Below are 19,065 nucleotides of genomic sequence, written 5' to 3'. Positions count from 1 at the left end.
TATGGTGTTCTCTAGGTGTATCAGTGGTGCTCATCAACATTACTGAGTTTTCAAATGTTATTTTCTTTACTTTTTAATAATCCAAGGCAGTGTTTATTATTAACGCCTTGCTGCTTGAAATATGAGCTGCATCTTGTTAATATGTGTAATACATTTCTGTTAATTAAAAACTGGCCTTACAGTGCTCTATCACTCTTCGATATAAATAATTCTATGAATCAGATTTTCTTCTACAATAACATAAACCAGTAGCGTAATATTTTTTTACTCTGTTGATTGTTTCATCTACTAAAAAATATGGGCCTAATTAAGAGTTTGGCGGACGGGAAAATCTGTCTGAAAACTCCCGATAGGGTGGCTGCCGCCTTCGTGGCAACCACCCCGCCAGAGTAATTAAGAGTTTCCCGCTAGGTCCGCGGGCAGAAAGCTCAGTTTCCACCCACAGGCCTAGTGGGAAACAGACTACAGTGTTGTCTCTGGCTTGTAATCAAGCCAGTGGCAATGCTGTAGCCCGCAGGGTGCGCCAGCACCCTCTCAATGTTCATTGTCTGCAAAAGACCAACCACAGCACTGAGACTGCATTGATCGGTGCTTCAGACGACATCTGTCTCCTGCTTGACAGGAGAATCCACCTTTCTCATCATCCTCGAGCTTTCCGCCGCCTTCAACAGGGTTCCCCACCACACACTCATCCGTTGCCTGCGCCAGATAGGAACTACCTGCGACACACTCAAATGGATGGAATCCTTCATCACAGGACGCACCCAGAAAGTTTGCCTCAACCCTTCACATCTCACACCAAGCATAACATCTGCAGCATGCCCCAGGGCTTATTACTCAGCCCCACGCTCTTCAACTTCTACATGACCCCCTTCGACAACATCATCAGTTCGCACAACATCAACATCATCTCCTACGTTGATACCCACTTCATCCTATCACTCTCCACTGACCCAACTTCAACCAGGAGGAATTTCCACAACTGCATGAAGAGCATCGCAGCATGGATGAAGGACAACTGCCTAAAGGTGAACATAGAGAAGACCAAAGTTCTTATCATGGGGAAACACTCCGCCCTCGGAACTCATGCATAGGCTCCATAAGCCCTCCATATCCAAGGGCCCGCCTCCCTGAGCCAGCGCCTGCACTTCCACCACCCCAGCAGGAAACTCCCATCTGCACACCAGGCCCTCACACAGACCCCTCGCACCCACCACTGCCACGCTGGAGGACGCTCCTTCTCCTATCTCGCCGCCAAAGCCTGGAACGCCCTCCCTGTCCAGCTCCGCACCGCCCCTTCACCCAGAGATTTCAAGAGAGGGCTCAAAAACTTGGCATCCTCAGTGCCTGGATACCCTCGCGAGTGACAAGTCGCGCTTTATAAATGATTGATTGATTGATAGCATATAAAGTAAAATTAAACTAAATCATTTAACATAGTTCTAATATAAATAAATATAATTAAAAAAATATATAAAGCATGTTTGCTATTCAATTATAAAATATTGTAACCTTTTTGCATTTATCAATTAATATGTTACATTTTAATAAAATAAAAATAAAATGTTTATTCTACACATCACTTTGATAAATATAAATGAACAATAAAAATAAAAATTCTACGATTCCGTTTTAAATACATATCTCTAAATGACTTACTTTTAATTAGGTGTATACATCCCTTTTAATAATTACTAACCCATAGTAAAAATATATATTTTAATTTAAGGAGGGATTTTTATTTTATTTTAAAAATCAGCAAATTAAATTTAATTTAATTCATAGACCAAAACTAATTAAGGATGGAATTCTAAGAATTCTAAATCAAGTTAATAGTGTTGTAGCCAATCACAATTCTAGTGCTCTGGCACTGTTTTTTTCTTTTGCTCTATTATCAAAAAAAAAATATATATATATATATATTTATATTTAATATATAATAAATATATAAAATTAACCTGCAGTAATATTTGACATAAAAATATTTGGGCTAACGTTTTCAATGTTTAATAAACTTTTTTTAGTTGTCCCTATACTTTATAGTACTGGAGTTTCTGTCTTGACTCGGACTCTCCCAATGATAAACTATAGGGAGAAGTAAAAAAGTTAAATAAAAAAAATATTAGTAAGAGAATAAAAATATTTTGAATGTTAAATATTATTGTAAACTCATTTTATATATTTGTTAATTGAAGAAGACTGAAAAAATGCAATATTGCCTTTTACTTAATTTTGAATTACATTTTCAATTACTTTTATTATATTAAATTGAATGAACATTATTTTGCTGTAGTTCAAATTAAAAAATAAATTCCCACCTCAAGTAAAAATATTATTTTTTATATGCAATCATAAATATTATAAGTGGTTTATAGAATTAATAACATGTAGTTTACATATATTTTGTGTAATCAGACGTTAATGTTATATCAAAGAGGTTATACATTTTTTATAATTAATAAGTATGTTTTCATTTCATACATATATTTTGCAATAAATCATATTTATAATTGTAACCACTTAAAATAATTTACTTTAATTTGAAGGCATTTATGATTGGTTTTTATTTTAAGTCTGTAGCTCCAATATTTTCTGTAAGAGGGTGTTGCAGTACCAGTGGTTGGCCATGTCCGGTGATGAGGGTACTTCAATCCAGTCATTTACTATTGTTTTGGGTCCCTTTTTGGCTGTAGTAAGTTTAGAAGGGAAATTTGTGAATAGCAGTGGGCTTACTCTTCTGAGAACGGATGCATGTGCCTCCTTAAACCCTTCCTTACATCTCCCTTCCTCCTTACATTTGGAAGTAAATATTCTCAATTTCCCAACTACTCCATTCCCGCCTACATTTACTACTAAAATGTATACATAAATATGTGGATGCCACACAGTTGGCATTTTGTTGTACGGTGGTAAAACTATTGTAGAATTACAAAATATAGTAAAAAATGCATTTTGTCAATAGCCCACTAAGGTAGTAGAAAAATGGGAAAATGTGAGTTTTGAGACGTGTTAAGAATTGGACCTTTGACTTTTCAATTATATGGAAATTGTTGTGTACTTTGATGGTAGCAAACCTTCACACCACGTGAAATAGCTTCATAGTAGAGTTGGTTGCTGCGCAATGTTAGCAACATGGATGGTGTGGTTATTGGATTTGTGTTGTCTTATAATGAAATAGTGAAATTCCCAGACCCACCCTGTTGGTCTGAATTATAGGTAGAGTTAGGACAATGCCTGACATGTATTTCACCTCCTTGTCCTTAATGGCTTTTCAACGGGCAGTCCTAAGAGCAGATATCACCGCTTCACGATATATCAGTCATTGTTACATGAGCATGTATGGGTACACCAAGAAATTACTTCTGATCAAAAGCACAACACAATGCTTCAATCTACTACTGAAAGCAAGACATTATTCCCGGCTGCACCAGATTATTTTTCTCACATTTATCCGGTCCCTGTATGAACAAGCATTGACAAAGTCACCATGCTTTGCATTGGCTGCCAACATTTGGCTTCACCAGTGTTTTTGAATGTTTTTGTAAAACTCTTTAAAGGAGATACTTTTTGTGTGTAATTGCATATGGTGCAAGAGCAGAATGGTGTCACTCACAGAGAGGTAAGCCAATGGCTGATGTGGGCTGACCATGTGCATTATGCTGTATGCTGTGGTGGGCAGAACAACAATGTGAATGACAAATTGACAGACAAATGAATGAAGATAGCTGGAGACGAAGTCCTGATAAGTAAGTAAATTTCACATATAATATTAATAAATTAAAAAAGAGCTTGTCTCACGCTGGATCTAAAAATGTTTGCATCACTCGCCATCGAGCTTTATTTGTTCAGGGCAAAGAGTTTCTCTAATTGATGAACATGTTTAGACACAAATTCACAAAAGTCTTTCTGCAGCTGTATGTTACCAAAATACATCATTATAGCCCAACATAATATGCAGAATGAGTCAGCTTTAGCAAATTCAAGTGCCTCATTCTAATTTAGGGTTGTTGAATTTATGACTGGAAATTTCAAACGTGCACTGACGATGCATCCCCAAAATTCAGTTCAAGAAATGACTTGCCAGTATCACACTCTCTTACAGAAAACAAGTGCAGTGTTATAAAACGTGTGCATACTTAATAAAAAAATGTCATTTTAGTTTGAAATGCTATTTTTCCTGCGAGAATCTAAGATGGATAGAGTTTTAAGAAGCACACTCTTGTGTAATCCAGAAAAACTGATGTATTGTTCATTAAGGCAAAGATTTACCATTGATTAACACTGGTGCTCGCTTGACGCATACTGGTGCAAATGGCAAGTTGAATAACACGTGACATTTCCACTCGCACCATGCATTTTTTTTTAAAATACATATTTTACACAACTTACCCATAAGTAACTGTATGAACATAGAAATTTGTATTGGAGGTTATCCTCAAGTGCACAATTTTACAAAGACACCACTTGCTCACAGTTGCACCATACGGTAATGCGTCGTGTCATACTAAAACTGACTTTTTGGCAAGAGTGCCGCTGATGTCATCATTGGTGACTGGCTTTTGTGCAACACAGTGGTGTAGAATTTCACGTATGTCTGCACTGGTTGATTTTTAGCAAATCTGCACCATTGTGTTACAAACATCTTAAATAACCCCCACACGCTGTAACATACCTTCTGATACAAAATAACAAACATCTAAAATATCCTACACACATTAGGCCTTTGTAGCATAAAGTCTGATACAAAATAATGCATATCTAAACTAACTTTCACTCATCAGATCATTCTAATGTACATTTTTATGCAAAAGAATGCACATTTAAAATAACCTACACACATTAGAACTTTGTAACAAATCTTCTGATACAAAGCATTGCATATCTAAAATATCTTTCATATAACATTTTAGAACATTGTAACAAACCTTTTGTTATGAAATAATGCACAACTTGAAACCTACACACATTAGAACATTGAATCATACTTTTTGTTACAAAATAATGCACATCTAATCTAACACCTTAAACATTGTAACATAGCTTCTGATACTAAATAATTGTCTGTAAGGCAGATTTCCAGCTTTGAGCCTCAACCAAGGTAGATTAATGACTTGTGCAACCACATTAATATAAGTTATCTTTTACCACAAATTATGCTTCGGTGCCCTTTAACAGGAATGTCCTGTTATCAGCAGCGGCTCCCAAGCAATGGCAAAGGAGCATCGCCCCACTGGCTAAGAGCCAGCAGATGAAAAATAAAACAATATTTTATTATTGTTTTATTTTTCAGCTGCTGGCTCAGGCAGCGGGTGCAGGGAGGGGTGGAGCTGGGCCATGGCGGGGGGAGGAGACGTGAAGTGCACTTAAGTGTGCATGGCACTTTGGCCGGCCGTCTTAGGCCAGCCAAACTGACATGCGTACTTAGGATTCTCTAAACCTAGCTATATTGCACACCTAGATTGGAGAAATAGCACATACTCCAATGCACTGTCTGTGCGGCAGACCAAGCCGCTCAGACCAAACCCGGTGCGGCTCTCATGCTAAGCATAGAATGAGAGCAGCACCAGGATTGCATCTGGAGCCTGTGCTGATGTCCTAGGAACTGCTGGGACACCATCAGGAGTGAGAAAAGGAGCGAGGCTGCCGGCAGTGGCAGGACAGGTACGATTTTTTAAATATTTGTATTTCCCCTTTCCCTGTATACCCCTCTCCTCCCCATCCCCCCCCCCTTTGAGATTTGAAACTGCAGCCACTGGCTGTAATGTTACCCTTTTAAATATTATCACTGAAATAAATCAGAAATGAAAAAGCTGGATGAGTAAGCGAAGATGACACATCGAATGTCAAATTATTTTCAAAAATGAAAACCAGTCTGAAAATAATTTCTGCAGTTCTTGCCATTGACTTTTACCCTTTTACTGTTCGTTCCCATGTGTTCCTTATATAGCAATGCATGAGAAAACATATTTTTCCTTGTTGGTTGCTGCTTCCAGAGGGAACCGTGATATTCAACTTGTGTTTTTTCATTGCGGTACTATGAATCTTTTTCACTGCTCTGTTTTCAGTGCATTGAACAACTGGGTTTTGAAGTTTGTGCCTGCATTGATTGCAATGTGCTGCATACCCCAAACGGAGGAGCCGCCCCTAGGCTCCTGGTTTTATGGTATTTATTTTTTTAACATTTCCGTCTGTATTTATCCACATTATTTTTTGGTGATCTTACCAGTATTTATCCATATTTATTTTGTGTTTTGTGAATAAATGAAGTGGAAACTCTATTATTTTTATGAATAAACAAACACTCATACTTTGCTGACAGTGGAGTTTCAGAAGAATTTACATCCAAATATAAAAAAATTGCCCCTCCATGAAAACATTAGAAAATATATATCCAAACATATTTTAAGACATGCAGTCATTTAGAGAAATCTCATACCGTTCTAGAACTCCCCATGCTGTCAATCTGCAGCAGCACTGACATCTATTTCATAAATAACAGCAGGGAAAGTCAATCAAAAGGAGCACAGTTTTCTGTATTTTTCCTCTTTTAATAATACAGACAGGAAATACACTTTTTTGTGACTTCATGTATCTGTAAACATCAGCGAAAAGGGACAATTGGGAGCCTTACGCATAATATAAAATTGTTCTTCTGATAGCTCTTAATAACTGTGAGTGTAGCTACCCTACCTCTGAGTTGTGTATGATTGCACAGACAACTTGAACCTCACTCTAGTTGCAGATAGCATCACTTGGAACGGCTCGTTAAAATGAACCACATTGTTAAAAGCTGCTTACCTAAGATTCATTGCATTTTTTTTTAGATCCCATGATTTCTGATGTAGCTCCATGGAAGAGAAAAAAATGCAGACTCCCCAGATATTGAGAATCGGACCTGTTTTAATTAATTGTAGTGGTAACATGCAGTGTTATCTGCTGTTTAGTGCACCACTTAGTGAAGGCACAGGGCCGTAACTCTTGATAAAGCCTTGAGTGGTTTTGATGCTCCTCCTATTTATCAACAGTGGTAATAAATATCCTCTTACTCAATGGAGAATTGTTTACCTAGTCCATGGCATATTGTTTTGTTGTGCTGATTGCCGCAGTAAACAATGCACAATGCGGAAGTGGCCGGACTAGAATCACTTTCACATGCTTTAGCATGCATTCTGACCACCATAATAAAGTCACATGTATAAGTCTGTAGATTTATTTTCACAGTTACCAGTGCTTAATTTGTAAAAAGAAAGAGTGCTGGAGCTGAACCTTTGCTCAGAAGCCTGTGACTGGTGCAATTAAACGTCAACACACCGAATACCAAGGTGTTGTAGGTTTAAATCCATTTTTAGTCTCTTTATACCAGTACCAGACACTCCCTGTCCCTTTTTCTTTCTCTTTCCAGTTCCTCCTCTCTCCCATTGTGATAGTTTTGCTTTCTCTTTCTTCCTCATTCCGATATATGTATTTCCCTCTCTTGCCCTAGGAAATATCAGATGCAGAAAAATAAGTGCTGGTCCACAGAAATAAGCGCTTTAGGCCCCACCAGCAACCATCTGCTCAAATGAAGCAATGATAGGTACCCTAAATCATAGATGGTGCAAAGTCAATCAGCACCACCTTTTCCACTTAGTGCAACAATCCTTAGACTTTAGAGGCAAGCGGAGTGAGGCAACTGCAGAACAATCAGCAAATGACTCATCCACCCACCTCTCTGTTTCCCCAACTCATGAAGATCTGATGAAACCCTGACAGTAGAGCTTTAGTTGGCTCCGCCAAGGGAAACTGTTTCTCAGCTGTCCAACAGCACAGGTCCACCAGCTTAACAGTGCAGCCAGGCCCGCCGTATTTATGGCGGTGCCACTGATGCTGTCTTGACTGGTGGCACACAAAAGGCTTGGCAATTGTGAACAGTAAAAAGAAACAATGACCTCCATACTCTGGAAGGAAATTCCCAGTGTGCAGTGGACATTGCTTTTTTTGTGCAAAAACAAATCCCACCTGTGGAAGTTTATTTCTGCAAAACATAAAATACTGACCACACCACCGTGACATGGAAAGCTGGTGGTATTGCATTCTCACAATAAGCAACTCTGAGAAAATTCCACAGTGATGGAGAAATTTAAACAAGGACAAATGGACCCTGTTTCCTCATTAATGGACAGCTGGGTTGTAGAGGGTTAAATAACCACTTATGCTGTAGGATGTTTACACACAATGTTTATTCTATCAACGCCCATGCAACAACACCTTACATAGGATACCCCCGTCCTTTCTACACAGTAATTCTGCTCCTCACATACCCAAGAAGAAGACATACACCTTTCCCTCCTTCCAGTGAACCTGGTGAAGTGGTTCCCTTGGTCTGTTTTTGGAGACAGTGAGTTTGGTGTGAGATGTTTTCAGTGTTAAAGGATTCATTTAGACATTTGTTGCAGGGACTAATGTGTACTCTCCCCTCATTTTCAGTAAGGGCAAAGCGTGCCGAGATGCCCTGTGCAGCTGCTGCGGTGGAGATACTAGGTACCATGGGAGACGTTGCCTGGACTAATCCTGCACTGCACGCGTTGACTTCCCATTTCTACTGCCTCCTCCCTGTACTCTCACCATCCATGCCCTTCTCTGCTCAGTAGAGGTGACAGGCAGCTTGAAAGCTCTGCAGCTCCAATTGGCAGGCCTGTGAGGTCAAGGGAATTATTTGGTTAAATTCCAGGTGCATGAAGAGCATCAGCAAAAACTCTCAAGTCACTGAAATCCATGTGGTCTGAACATAAAAGGAAATTGACATATCGCCCAAAGAGGGAATTTTCTCTTTCTCGATAGAGATTTTAAACATTTCTGTTTTTCCAGAATACATGTGCTTCACTACCGTGTCATTCCACCACCCTATATTTCTAGTGTTATAAACTTCATCTAGGTCTCACTCAATTAATCAAAACTAGCCTAGCACTTTTAAATTAATTAGATCTCATTCATTTTCGGTCACAATCCCAAGGCACTTTAACTTATTCAAAGTCATTTCTGCATCACCTACCACTTGCTCACCAATGAGGTCTTACACAATTCTTTTTACTGATGTGTTTATTACAGAGCTCCACTCATTTCCACACACTGAAATCCTGCACTTTAAAACACACAGTAGTTTTCACACAATTACCATCAGGCGTTTTTTTAAGGCCTGACCCATTCCTAACTCACTGGCCTTAAGCGTATCAAAAAAATGCTTGACTTTTTTCCATACATTTTGACTCATTTTGTTAAATAGGGTTCTCAGCTTTAACCAATCAATGGCTCAATAGAGTTGCATGAAATATGTCCCATACCCCTACCCTACCACAGTAGATCTAACCCAATAAATATATATATTATAGTGTGCTTCACTAATTTTAATACCTAATACCACTACATCCATACATTTCAGTACATTTTCCATTCCATTCAGTGCTACAGAATGCTCTCCACTTGTTTAAAATGTCAACTATTCACATTCTTCAGCGGAAGCAATCTCATGCCTACACAGTCTAAGCTTCAATGATGTCTCATTTATTTCTACATCCCTACACATCCATATGAAATGTTACTGGTTTGATGTATGGGTGGGTGGAATGGTTCATTCTGCCTGTGGAATTGGCGTAATTGCGGCCACTCCGCATTACTCTTTAACATGGACTTCTGGCCAAATTCCACCAATCGCCACATGGCTACGTTTTTCTCTCACAAGGATACAGAAAATGCAAGCGTCCCCTATTTTAATTTTCTAATGTGGGTGGTTATGAGCGGTCTCGGCCAGAGGGATGGCACTTGAGTAAACTTGAGTCAAGTAGAGTTTTTCCTCGAGTGGCAGCAAAATCAACTCGAATGGATGCATGCTCTTGACCAAAGCATGGTGCCATTTGCCCTGATTTTTCAGTGCTGCTTGCGCTGCTAAATTGCAGAGCAAGCTGCATATTTTCTGCCTGTTGGCGGAACTCTGCTGAATCTTGAAGCAGAGTTTTTATGTAACTTGCTGGGAAGTTCTGCCCACCTCTATTTTCATGCACACCAGCTATATCACATTACTTTCAATACCTGTATCCCATGTGCTTTATTGGAGCTTCTCTCTGCTTTATATACACTTTATTAGAGTTCCTCCCTCCTTTTTTCACTTTTTCATGTGCTTTATTTGAGCTTCTCTCCTTTTTGGTACACAACTAGCTCATGCAATTTATTGGAATTTCTGTTATCGCTGTCACTACAGAGCTCAGTACATTCTATCACAAATTCTACTTCTCTTGTAAGAAATCCATTTCTAAGTATTTCATTATATACTGCCAATGCTCAATGATGGGCTGGATAATGCAAACTTCTAAACATCTGGGCTGACATTCAACCACAGGTGACATTTCAAGAAAAGATCAATTTGGCCAATAAAAGTGAATTATGGTCTTTCCTGAAAATTATTGTAGCTGCAGCATTTTCCAAATAAGTCAAGTTTGCTTTCTAAGTCACCTCTACTAGGCATGGAAGCTGGCTGAGAACTAACCCCTCATCTCCTATAACCAATCAAAATCAGTTTTTGTTTCTTTAAACAGATGCATACCTATACTAAACAACTTGGGGCAGTGCAATGGGTTTTGGCAGATAATTCAAATGTATGTAGAAGGGCCAAATTTTGTAGCAGGAAAGTGAAGAGTTGAGGAGTTGCGATTGTCCCACAGAGTCTAAAAATGTGCTATGATATAGGTTTGCAGTTCTGTCCAGCTCAGCCTTTCAGCTGGGAAAACAATTACTACTTGAAGGAAGTGAAATTTAAAAGTCTGAGAAAGGTTACGTGTGAGTGATTGGGATTCTAAACCCATTGGAGAGGGAGGAACTCAAGAAAGGAGATCTGTAGGTTCTACCTGATGCCATTAGGGTGGACGATTAAAAAGACACTGTCATAATGTATACTTAACTACATTTGGGTGGGTGAAGTCTAAGGACATTGTAGTTGGTAAATCCCTATTTTAGCAAGATTGGAGTCTGAGAACGTTATGATGGGTCTTGTCTTGGATAAGCCAAAAGGTTTTAGATCACATTTTGTCCTCCAAAATGACATAGGTGAAGACCTATGAAAGAGAGGTAGGTCATCTCAAATGGTACTGAGAGAGAAGAAATCTAAAGACATTGTTGTAGGTCAACTTTAGACACATTGGAGTGAGTTGTCTCTTGGGACATAGAAGTAGGTCATGTTGAAGAACATTGAGGTTATTCCTTTCTAAGGATACAAGGGTGAGCCATACCTAAAACATTGCAGTGGGTCATGTTTAATTATATTGAGCTGGAATAAGTGGGAGAGTGCCCTTTCAAAAGCTCTGGAATGTTGGGAAATCTCCTTATGGATAAAGCAATTACTGCACTTATCGCAATGTCAGATAGGGTAAAGATGAACATTTTGAGCCATTTACAAAACAAAGGTTGATTTTGTTACCTGTATAGGTACTGTGGTGGGAGACAGAATTATACTGCTCTAAACTGCCCCACTTTCCCCGTTGTAGGCTAAAAGCTTATAGACAAAACACCCCTGTAAAAACATCATAAAACCTTCAAACATGTCATTGCTAGTACAAAAATCAAGTAATGAATATAGAAACATATTACCATCTCTAATACAATCTATAATCAAAGTGGACATATTTTACAGAATGTGAATTTGTTTTAACCTGCATATTAGTTCATAAAACCTTTCACCATAACTTTACTTCAAAGTGTGCCCTTATCCTGTTGAATGCTTTTTGGGCTCTCTACTATTACAAATTGCATTATTGTAAAATTCCTAACAAACTAAGGCCCTCATCATGACATTGGCGGTAAGGACCGCCTACTGCTGCGGTATCGGCTGCCAAAAGACTGCCACCGGGTGGCGGAAATCCATCTGTGGCCATGCCGGCGGATGGCGGCAAGGTTGAGCTGCTGCCACCAACACCGACACGCCAGTAGACCGCCACCAGCCGTATTATGACAAATAATACTGCCTGGCGGTGTTCTGCTGGTGGTCGCTGCTGGTGGCAGCAGCACCCCGTCCTGTCTCCTGCCGGAGGACCCCCTGGACACAGGTAAGTGGGTGCTCTGACAGGGTAGGGGGGCGGGGGGTGTTGTGTGTGTGTGAGGGGGGTTGTGTGTGTATGTTTGTATGTGCATGAAATGCGGGTGTGTGTTGCAGGTGTGCATGTATGGAGGTAATTCCGCCGGCGGTACAATGGCGGCGCTGGGCTGGAGATGTATATCTCAAGCCCCTCGGCTGTTACCGCTGTGTCGGTAGGAGTGGTACATTGGCAGTTTGGCTTCAGCCAAAACTGCCAATGTCATAATGTGGCGGTTAGTACCGCCAGCCTGTTGGTGGTATTACCGCTACATTATCGCAGACCACCATGGTCGTCATGAGGGCCTGATTGTCATTGCATAATACTCTCAATCAATACTTTTTATAGCATGGCCAGAATCAAAGTCTTCTTCCGGGGATTGTGTTATTTCTGTAGACAATGATATACTCTGCTTGTAAGCAAACAAAAGTTAGAAATGTGAAACACAAACACTTGAGCCAATGCTGACTTGTGGAGTGTCAGGATTGGTTTAGAGCAGTGCTTCCCAACCTGTGGTCCAGGGACCCCTGGGGGTCCCCAAAACCTCTTCAGGGGGTCAGCGACTCCTTCAAAAATTAAATAATCTTTTCAGATTAGGTCCCAGCTTTAAGTAATGATTCAGTAGGGGGGTCTCCGGATTCCAATAATGATTCAGTGGGGGTCCCCGAGTTCTAGTAGTGAATATGTGGGGATTCACAGAAGTCAAAAGGTTGGGGACCACTGGTTTATAGGTTTTAATCCTGGTTGTTCCAAACAAAGGAACTAACCACTGTTCTGTAACCTTTCAAAAGTTAGACAGAAGAACCAAAAGTTGACCTCTGCCTCTACCACTTCCATGCAAACATTGCAAGCAGATGAGGCAGAGCATAATCGTCCCTTCATTTGGTAAATTATGCCATTGTAAGCATTCTGAAATGCAGCTTAATAAAAAGTTAACTTTGCTTTATGGTTCCAAACCAGCTCAAATGCAGGTCACTTTGCGAAGTAGCCTTACAGACTAAAAATTATTCAACAGGGTTTTACCACATGGCCATCTTCATAATTGTACCAGGGTATTTCCAGTGATAAAATAAAGCTGTGACCAGAAAGCAGAATACTTATGTTACATTGCATCAAGTACTTACTGATTCCAGAGTAGATGCTTCCATTTAGGCGAGTCCTTGAGTTCAGCTGGCTCATGCAGATAATGATCTTAAGCAAGGAAACTGTAGCGCTTGAGCCAATATCGCGAGGGGTTAACCTTTAGGTTAGAAGTGTGACACAATGCCCCAAACCTGTATATGGAGGATGTCAAGGGGCAGTGAGAAGAAGGCCAAGAAGCCATTTCAAAAATGTCTTCTGCAAAGTGTTTGATTGAAGTTATGTACATGACTCCATATCCCAGCCCCATGTACCTAAAAACAAAAATCAAAATACAGTACAGATCAAAACAAGGAAATTACTGTATAACCTTCTTGTAATCCCATGTTATTTACATGAAGCATGCAAATACATCAGCCCTTCAGCAGTAACACACGTATGGTGGCCTTTGTTATTTATATGAGGCAACATGCAAATTTATCAGCCATTCAGCAGTAAAAAATATATTGCGGTATTTGAATCTTAGCAAAAATTTGACAGCATTTTATGAAGAATAGTATTAGCCTTTCTAAAACAAACAGACCACATAATTATTTTCTAAAGTGTGCATAGTTGTTTGCAAATGAAGACAAAACACATAAAAAGGGCTTTAAGAGTATTACTCTTCAGTTTTAGATTTAAGTTTTAATCATGTGGGATGTATTGTCTCACCACTGGATGGAAGGTTGATAGGGTTAATGTTTAGAAAATAATCTAGAGAGTACTGATTCGTTCAGACTGACAATCTTCAGCCAAATTAAAAACCCCACAAAAATCCAGAGCAGTTATTATGTGTTAATGTTCCTGTTTTTTAAGTTCGTGGTAAGATATACCCAGCACGTATGGAAACCTCCTGGCTCCTACAAATATAAGATTTGTAAAAACAATATATGTTCAAGACACTTTCATATAAATAAGTGAATGAATGATTCCATATTGGTAGTAAGTAAAAATGTAGGATAATCCTTGCAGGTAATGTTTAAGCATAGACAGTCATGGATAAAATTATCCCGGAAAGTTATGTATAATAATTTATTGCAGTGTCAAAGACTTCCAAAGCTACCTCGTCCAAGTTATTATTCATGATTTCTGCAACCTTTTGGATTAATATTTTTTATCTTCTTGTTATGCAATCACCTACCCTTTTTATATTCCTAGAATCGGAGGTTTCAATACAATTATTTACTTTACCCATCATTAGTAATTACTAATAGAATTTAAAAACTGAGGTGTGTTGTCTGAAAGTAGAGTCAGAAACTATAATGGGGTCAAAACCTGTTTGAACATGTAATTGTGATATGTTGTTGGGTGTGAGCATGTGAAGTATAGCTGTGTTTGACATTCATTTTTGTGACACCATTAATGTATTTTTTATGTAGCTCTGGAGGTAACTTAATAGTAGAACGCAATAGTACATACATCCTTTTGATAATTAGTGATGAGGAATAAAATAAACATTATGGGGGTCAGTACGGGTTTGGCAGTCTGAGGTCTGCCAAACCCGCGGTGGTGGTCGGACCGCCGCAGTCCTGGTGGTCCAATAGCCAGATTACAACCCTGGTGGTCGGACAACCACTAGGATCGCAGATCCCGATAGGTTGGTGGTGGTCAGATTCATGGTCAGCCACGGCAGTGCCCATGACAGTATCGCTGTCCTGATCACAAATCCACTTTCACCGCCATGGAAAGGCAGGCAGAAAGCCAGTGCTGCTGGCCAGAGGGGGCCCCTGCACTGCCCATTGAATGGGCAGTACAGGGGCTACCCTGCCAGCACCCTCCGAATGTGCATTGTGTGCTTTGCAGACAGTGCACATTCCAAGGGTGCTGGTGTCTCTGAAGGGAGCTGAGGCCAATGCTGCCACATTTGTTCTGCCGGACTGACAGGCAGAAACATCATAATACAATGTTTCAGTTGGTCAGCCTGGTGGAAACATTGTAATATGACGGGGGTGAGGCCACCGGTATGACGGCAGCCTCACCCCCGCAGGTTTGGCGGTCCAATGGTCGGACCACCAAACTCGTTCTGAGCCCCTTAGTTTTGCATAATATAAAAAAAACAAAATTATGTAAAATAACTAGGATGGTCATTTCTCTGAAATAAGGAAGGAATAAAATAAATCAGTTGCAGAGATAATTGCACAGTCAGGCCCTGTAACTGTTGTCTTAGAATTTTCTTGCATTGGTGCTTTAGGTCAATGTAGATAGACTAAGACGAGTGAGTGCCAACTTTAGGACAGTTTACTGTGACTGTGGCCACAGGTTACACCAGCTTTCTGAGGCTTAATTTGAATACATATATTGGAAAGAAGGAGATGTAAACATTGTGCTATCAAAGGTCTTTTACTGTGCTGATAGTTAACCGTGAAACATTCTCACTTAAAGATAGCAATGTCACATTTCATTTCATCATTCCATTTAAGTCCATCCAGAGTGAAATCTTAAATAGGGATTGTATCAATTGGTACCGCATTTTGATAAAAAATAAATGAAAAGAATGCTAAATGAAATATAATACCATTATTTAGACATTAGGGTCAGTGAGTAATTTTGTCAATCTACTCTCCAAGTCTGCCCTTATTTGTTCTTCTCCTGCCTGTGGATCACACTAGAATACCCAGATTTTAACATTTGGAAGAGACTATAAGTTTGATTTAGAGTTTGGTGGATGGGTTGCTCCGTCACAAACATGACGGATAGTTCATCTGCCGTATTACCATCTCCATAGGCTATAATGGAATCGAGTTATCCATCACGTTTGTGACAGAATAATCCCCTCTGCCAAACTGTAATTCAGGCCCTTGGTGTCAATTGTGTTGAGTATACAATCAGTCTTTTATGGACACTGCACATAACATAACTGTGATCAAAGGTCATAAGGTGGAGAGGATTGGCAGGTGCTTGCTCTACTATTGCCATTGTTCAAAACCTATGCATGTTACTCTAATCTCATTAGGAATCTACTTCACTTAACCATGAGCCATCCATGTGTATGCATGTAAAGCTTACACTCTTGCTATGTGAAGTGTCAATGTGACAGACATTGGCTAGCTAGCAAATCACGTGCTGTAAGCTACCCATATCATTTACCTGACCTTATTTGAAAAACTTAGAAATGTTGGTCCTTTTTTCTTAACTATCATAAACAGTTTATATTTCAAAATAGTATTGACAGTTTTAGTATTAGCTCTTTGCACCTTTTCATTTTAGCATTTATTTAGGTCACACAAATTCTAGTGTGGGACAAATGCTAGCTTGGGTGTTATCACGTGTTAGGAGTGACGTGATGATGAATGACCTAAGGATGTATTGCTTCTTTATTTCTTGCATGACTGTCCAGTCAAAGGAGAATGTTTTTCCCTGTCTCCTGGAATGTCAAGATGCATGCCTGACTGCCACAATCTCACTTCCTTCACACTTTCTTTTTCTTCTTCCACTCTGGGGGCATGGGATGCTTCCCTCCTCCTCCTCCAACGACCCTTCAAAATCTGCATTGAATTTTATGCTTCCAGTAGGGCTGGCGCACGATGAATAGGGTGGTCTGGAATGCGAGAATGGGAGAAGAGAGTGTAATGGATATAGATTAATTCTAAGTCAGTCAGTGACGACTATTAGATCCTCTACAATTTTCAACAGTGATCACTTGGACAACCTCAGCACACTCCAGTAATGAAACAAGAAACCAGTCATTATTATTAAGCACTTGCATGGATGTGTCACAACTCATTATTAGGAGTGGGCAAAATTACAAACATTTTCAGCTTTTACTACACATAATTCCCAAGAGAATTCCGGGTATTATGTAAATTATTCTTGGATGGTGGTCTGAATGAACATTGTACAGAGGGTAGGCCCTCACACACAAAAAGGATGTATGACATAAGCTGAATGTTTTTTCCATTTAGATTCTAGAATGCTGCTTTTGCACCCCATCCAGCCGTGGCACACATCCAGTTTCACAATTCCAATAGGCATTTTCTGCTTGCATCAAGTCTTCCACTAGCGTTAATTACACAAATGGTGTACATACAATGGAACAGAAATGACTTGAAATGCACGCAACCCAATAATTGAGATTTCCACGGGATCACACTTAGACCAGATTTAAGCTATTGTTGCTGAGGCTGTAGACCCTCCCTTAAAGAGGTGCTCAGAGGATATATGAAGCCAGTCACCGTATCTCATACCCATAGCATTTAACCTGCTGGCTGCCCTCTATTCCCATGTCATCACCGCTAGTAAGATGGTCTTTCAATTATGTGTAAGTGCAAGTCTTGTGACTGATGCCTGATCACTAAAGTTCTGGCGTTTGTCCCCTACTCAAAGGAAATCAAAGAAATCCAAAGTGGATTCAATCAAAAATACAAATAGATTCAAGGAGATCAAGGATTATGGAAACCATAGTGCATAATCATGGCCATGTCCGGGGATCAGGAACGATGTCCACACTGTCTGATGTCCTGTTTGCTACATTGCGACTCACTAACTGTCCACACCTTTAATGAGCTGAACATACTTTCCTTCTAATTCCACATTCCATACATTGAAATTGAGCATAGGTCTCTAGTTTTCCAGTGAAGTATAGAACGATAGCTACTTAAGATGGTGTCGTGTTTCCTTGACTGGTGCTTTCTCAACAGATAATTTCATCTCAGTGTGCTTTGTATCAAATTTAAAGTAACCTCAGCCAGGAAGGTTTATCTGCAATATTGTGCCATCTTGTAACAACTCAAGTGGATCTGATGTGATATATATGAAGTTGCCATAGTATAATGTAAATATGTTTCACGATGAACATCCAAATGAAATTGATAACAAGTCGTTGTAGAGGTAAAAGACACCCAGCTATTAAGAACTTACATTTATTCTCAAAATATCCTCCACTAGTCTTAGGGCCTGATGTAGGGTTTCACGAAGGGGGCTACTCCATCACAAACATGACGCTGTATCCTGTCTGCCAAATCTAAATCAGGCACCTAGTTTTTGCCAAGATGTTTCCCTGTTGTACTTCATTAATGTTTTTCTTTTTCTTCCTCGTGTTCCTCATAGGGCCTTCAATTACCTCCCCCACATTCTTATGATCAGTTATTATCAAGGGGTTAGTTAGTGCTTGGAATTATCTGACTTTCTGTGGCCGACAGTGAGGGTAGAACAGGGCTGTGACAACTCTTGCCAGCTTTACTTCTCCTCCCTGGCTTGGACGGTTCTTATTACCGTTGACTTCCTGCTGCAGCAATCTGTGTGCAACTTTCAGATCACAGGCTTCAGTCTTAGTAAGTCCATTAAGTCTTTTTTCCATTTCAAGGTTGACTAGAAGTCTACTATTGAGTTTGCATACAATAACCCCTAATATGTAAGTAGTAATGAGCTACTCACTTTAGTTTCAATTATGTTGCCACAGAATCAATATGCTAATTGCAAACTTGCAATATGGGGTACTGTGCATTATGGTTATTTGTAGTTGTACCATTAATGCACATTTCTGAATTTCAGAACTTGGAAATGCTACTTGCATTCCCTCCCTTGTCTCCATACTCAGGTACACAAACTAAAATTTGCACAAGGCGTTACGGGGCATAAAATAGTGCAGGCAAACACCTGGTGCAATTAGAGCTTGAGTCATAATCCTGATTCGAGGCAGGTGGTGTTTGCACTTGAACTGGAATTTGTACATGGACTAGACCAAGGGCCTTTGTGATTCATGAAATATGAAACCTGAAAACTTTTACTATTTCAAAATTATCAGCGAAATCAGGAGTTTCATCTAGGACACAGATCTTCTAAGCAGTCCAAATGTTACTTTAAATTTGTTTCAATTTGAGCAATTTACATATTGATTTTAATACTGGTG

At 39.6% G+C, this 19,065-nt stretch overlaps 1 protein-coding gene across 3 annotated transcripts in view; it reads left to right on the top strand.

Annotated features, from left to right (window-relative positions):
* The window catches only part of KCNQ2 (potassium voltage-gated channel subfamily Q member 2), a 312,417-nt gene that overhangs the window by 257,455 nt on the left and 35,897 nt on the right, over positions 1–19,065 (top strand). Inside the window, exon 12 of one of the 3 annotated variants that reach the window (XM_069243204.1) lies at positions 8,467–8,520. The exons of the other annotated variants lie outside the window; for them this stretch is intronic. Coding sequence (XP_069099305.1) covers positions 8,467–8,520 — 54 coding nt within the window. The remainder of the gene's footprint in view (positions 1–8,466; positions 8,521–19,065) is intronic. 3 annotated transcript variants of the gene reach the window in all.

Source organism: Pleurodeles waltl, chromosome 7, assembly GCF_031143425.1.
Source record: "Pleurodeles waltl isolate 20211129_DDA chromosome 7, aPleWal1.hap1.20221129, whole genome shotgun sequence".
In the NCBI taxonomy this organism is placed as follows: Eukaryota; Metazoa; Chordata; class Amphibia; order Caudata; family Salamandridae; genus Pleurodeles; species Pleurodeles waltl.
Note: the sequence above shows the minus strand (reverse complement) of the source record. Positions and strands in the feature narration are given on the sequence as shown.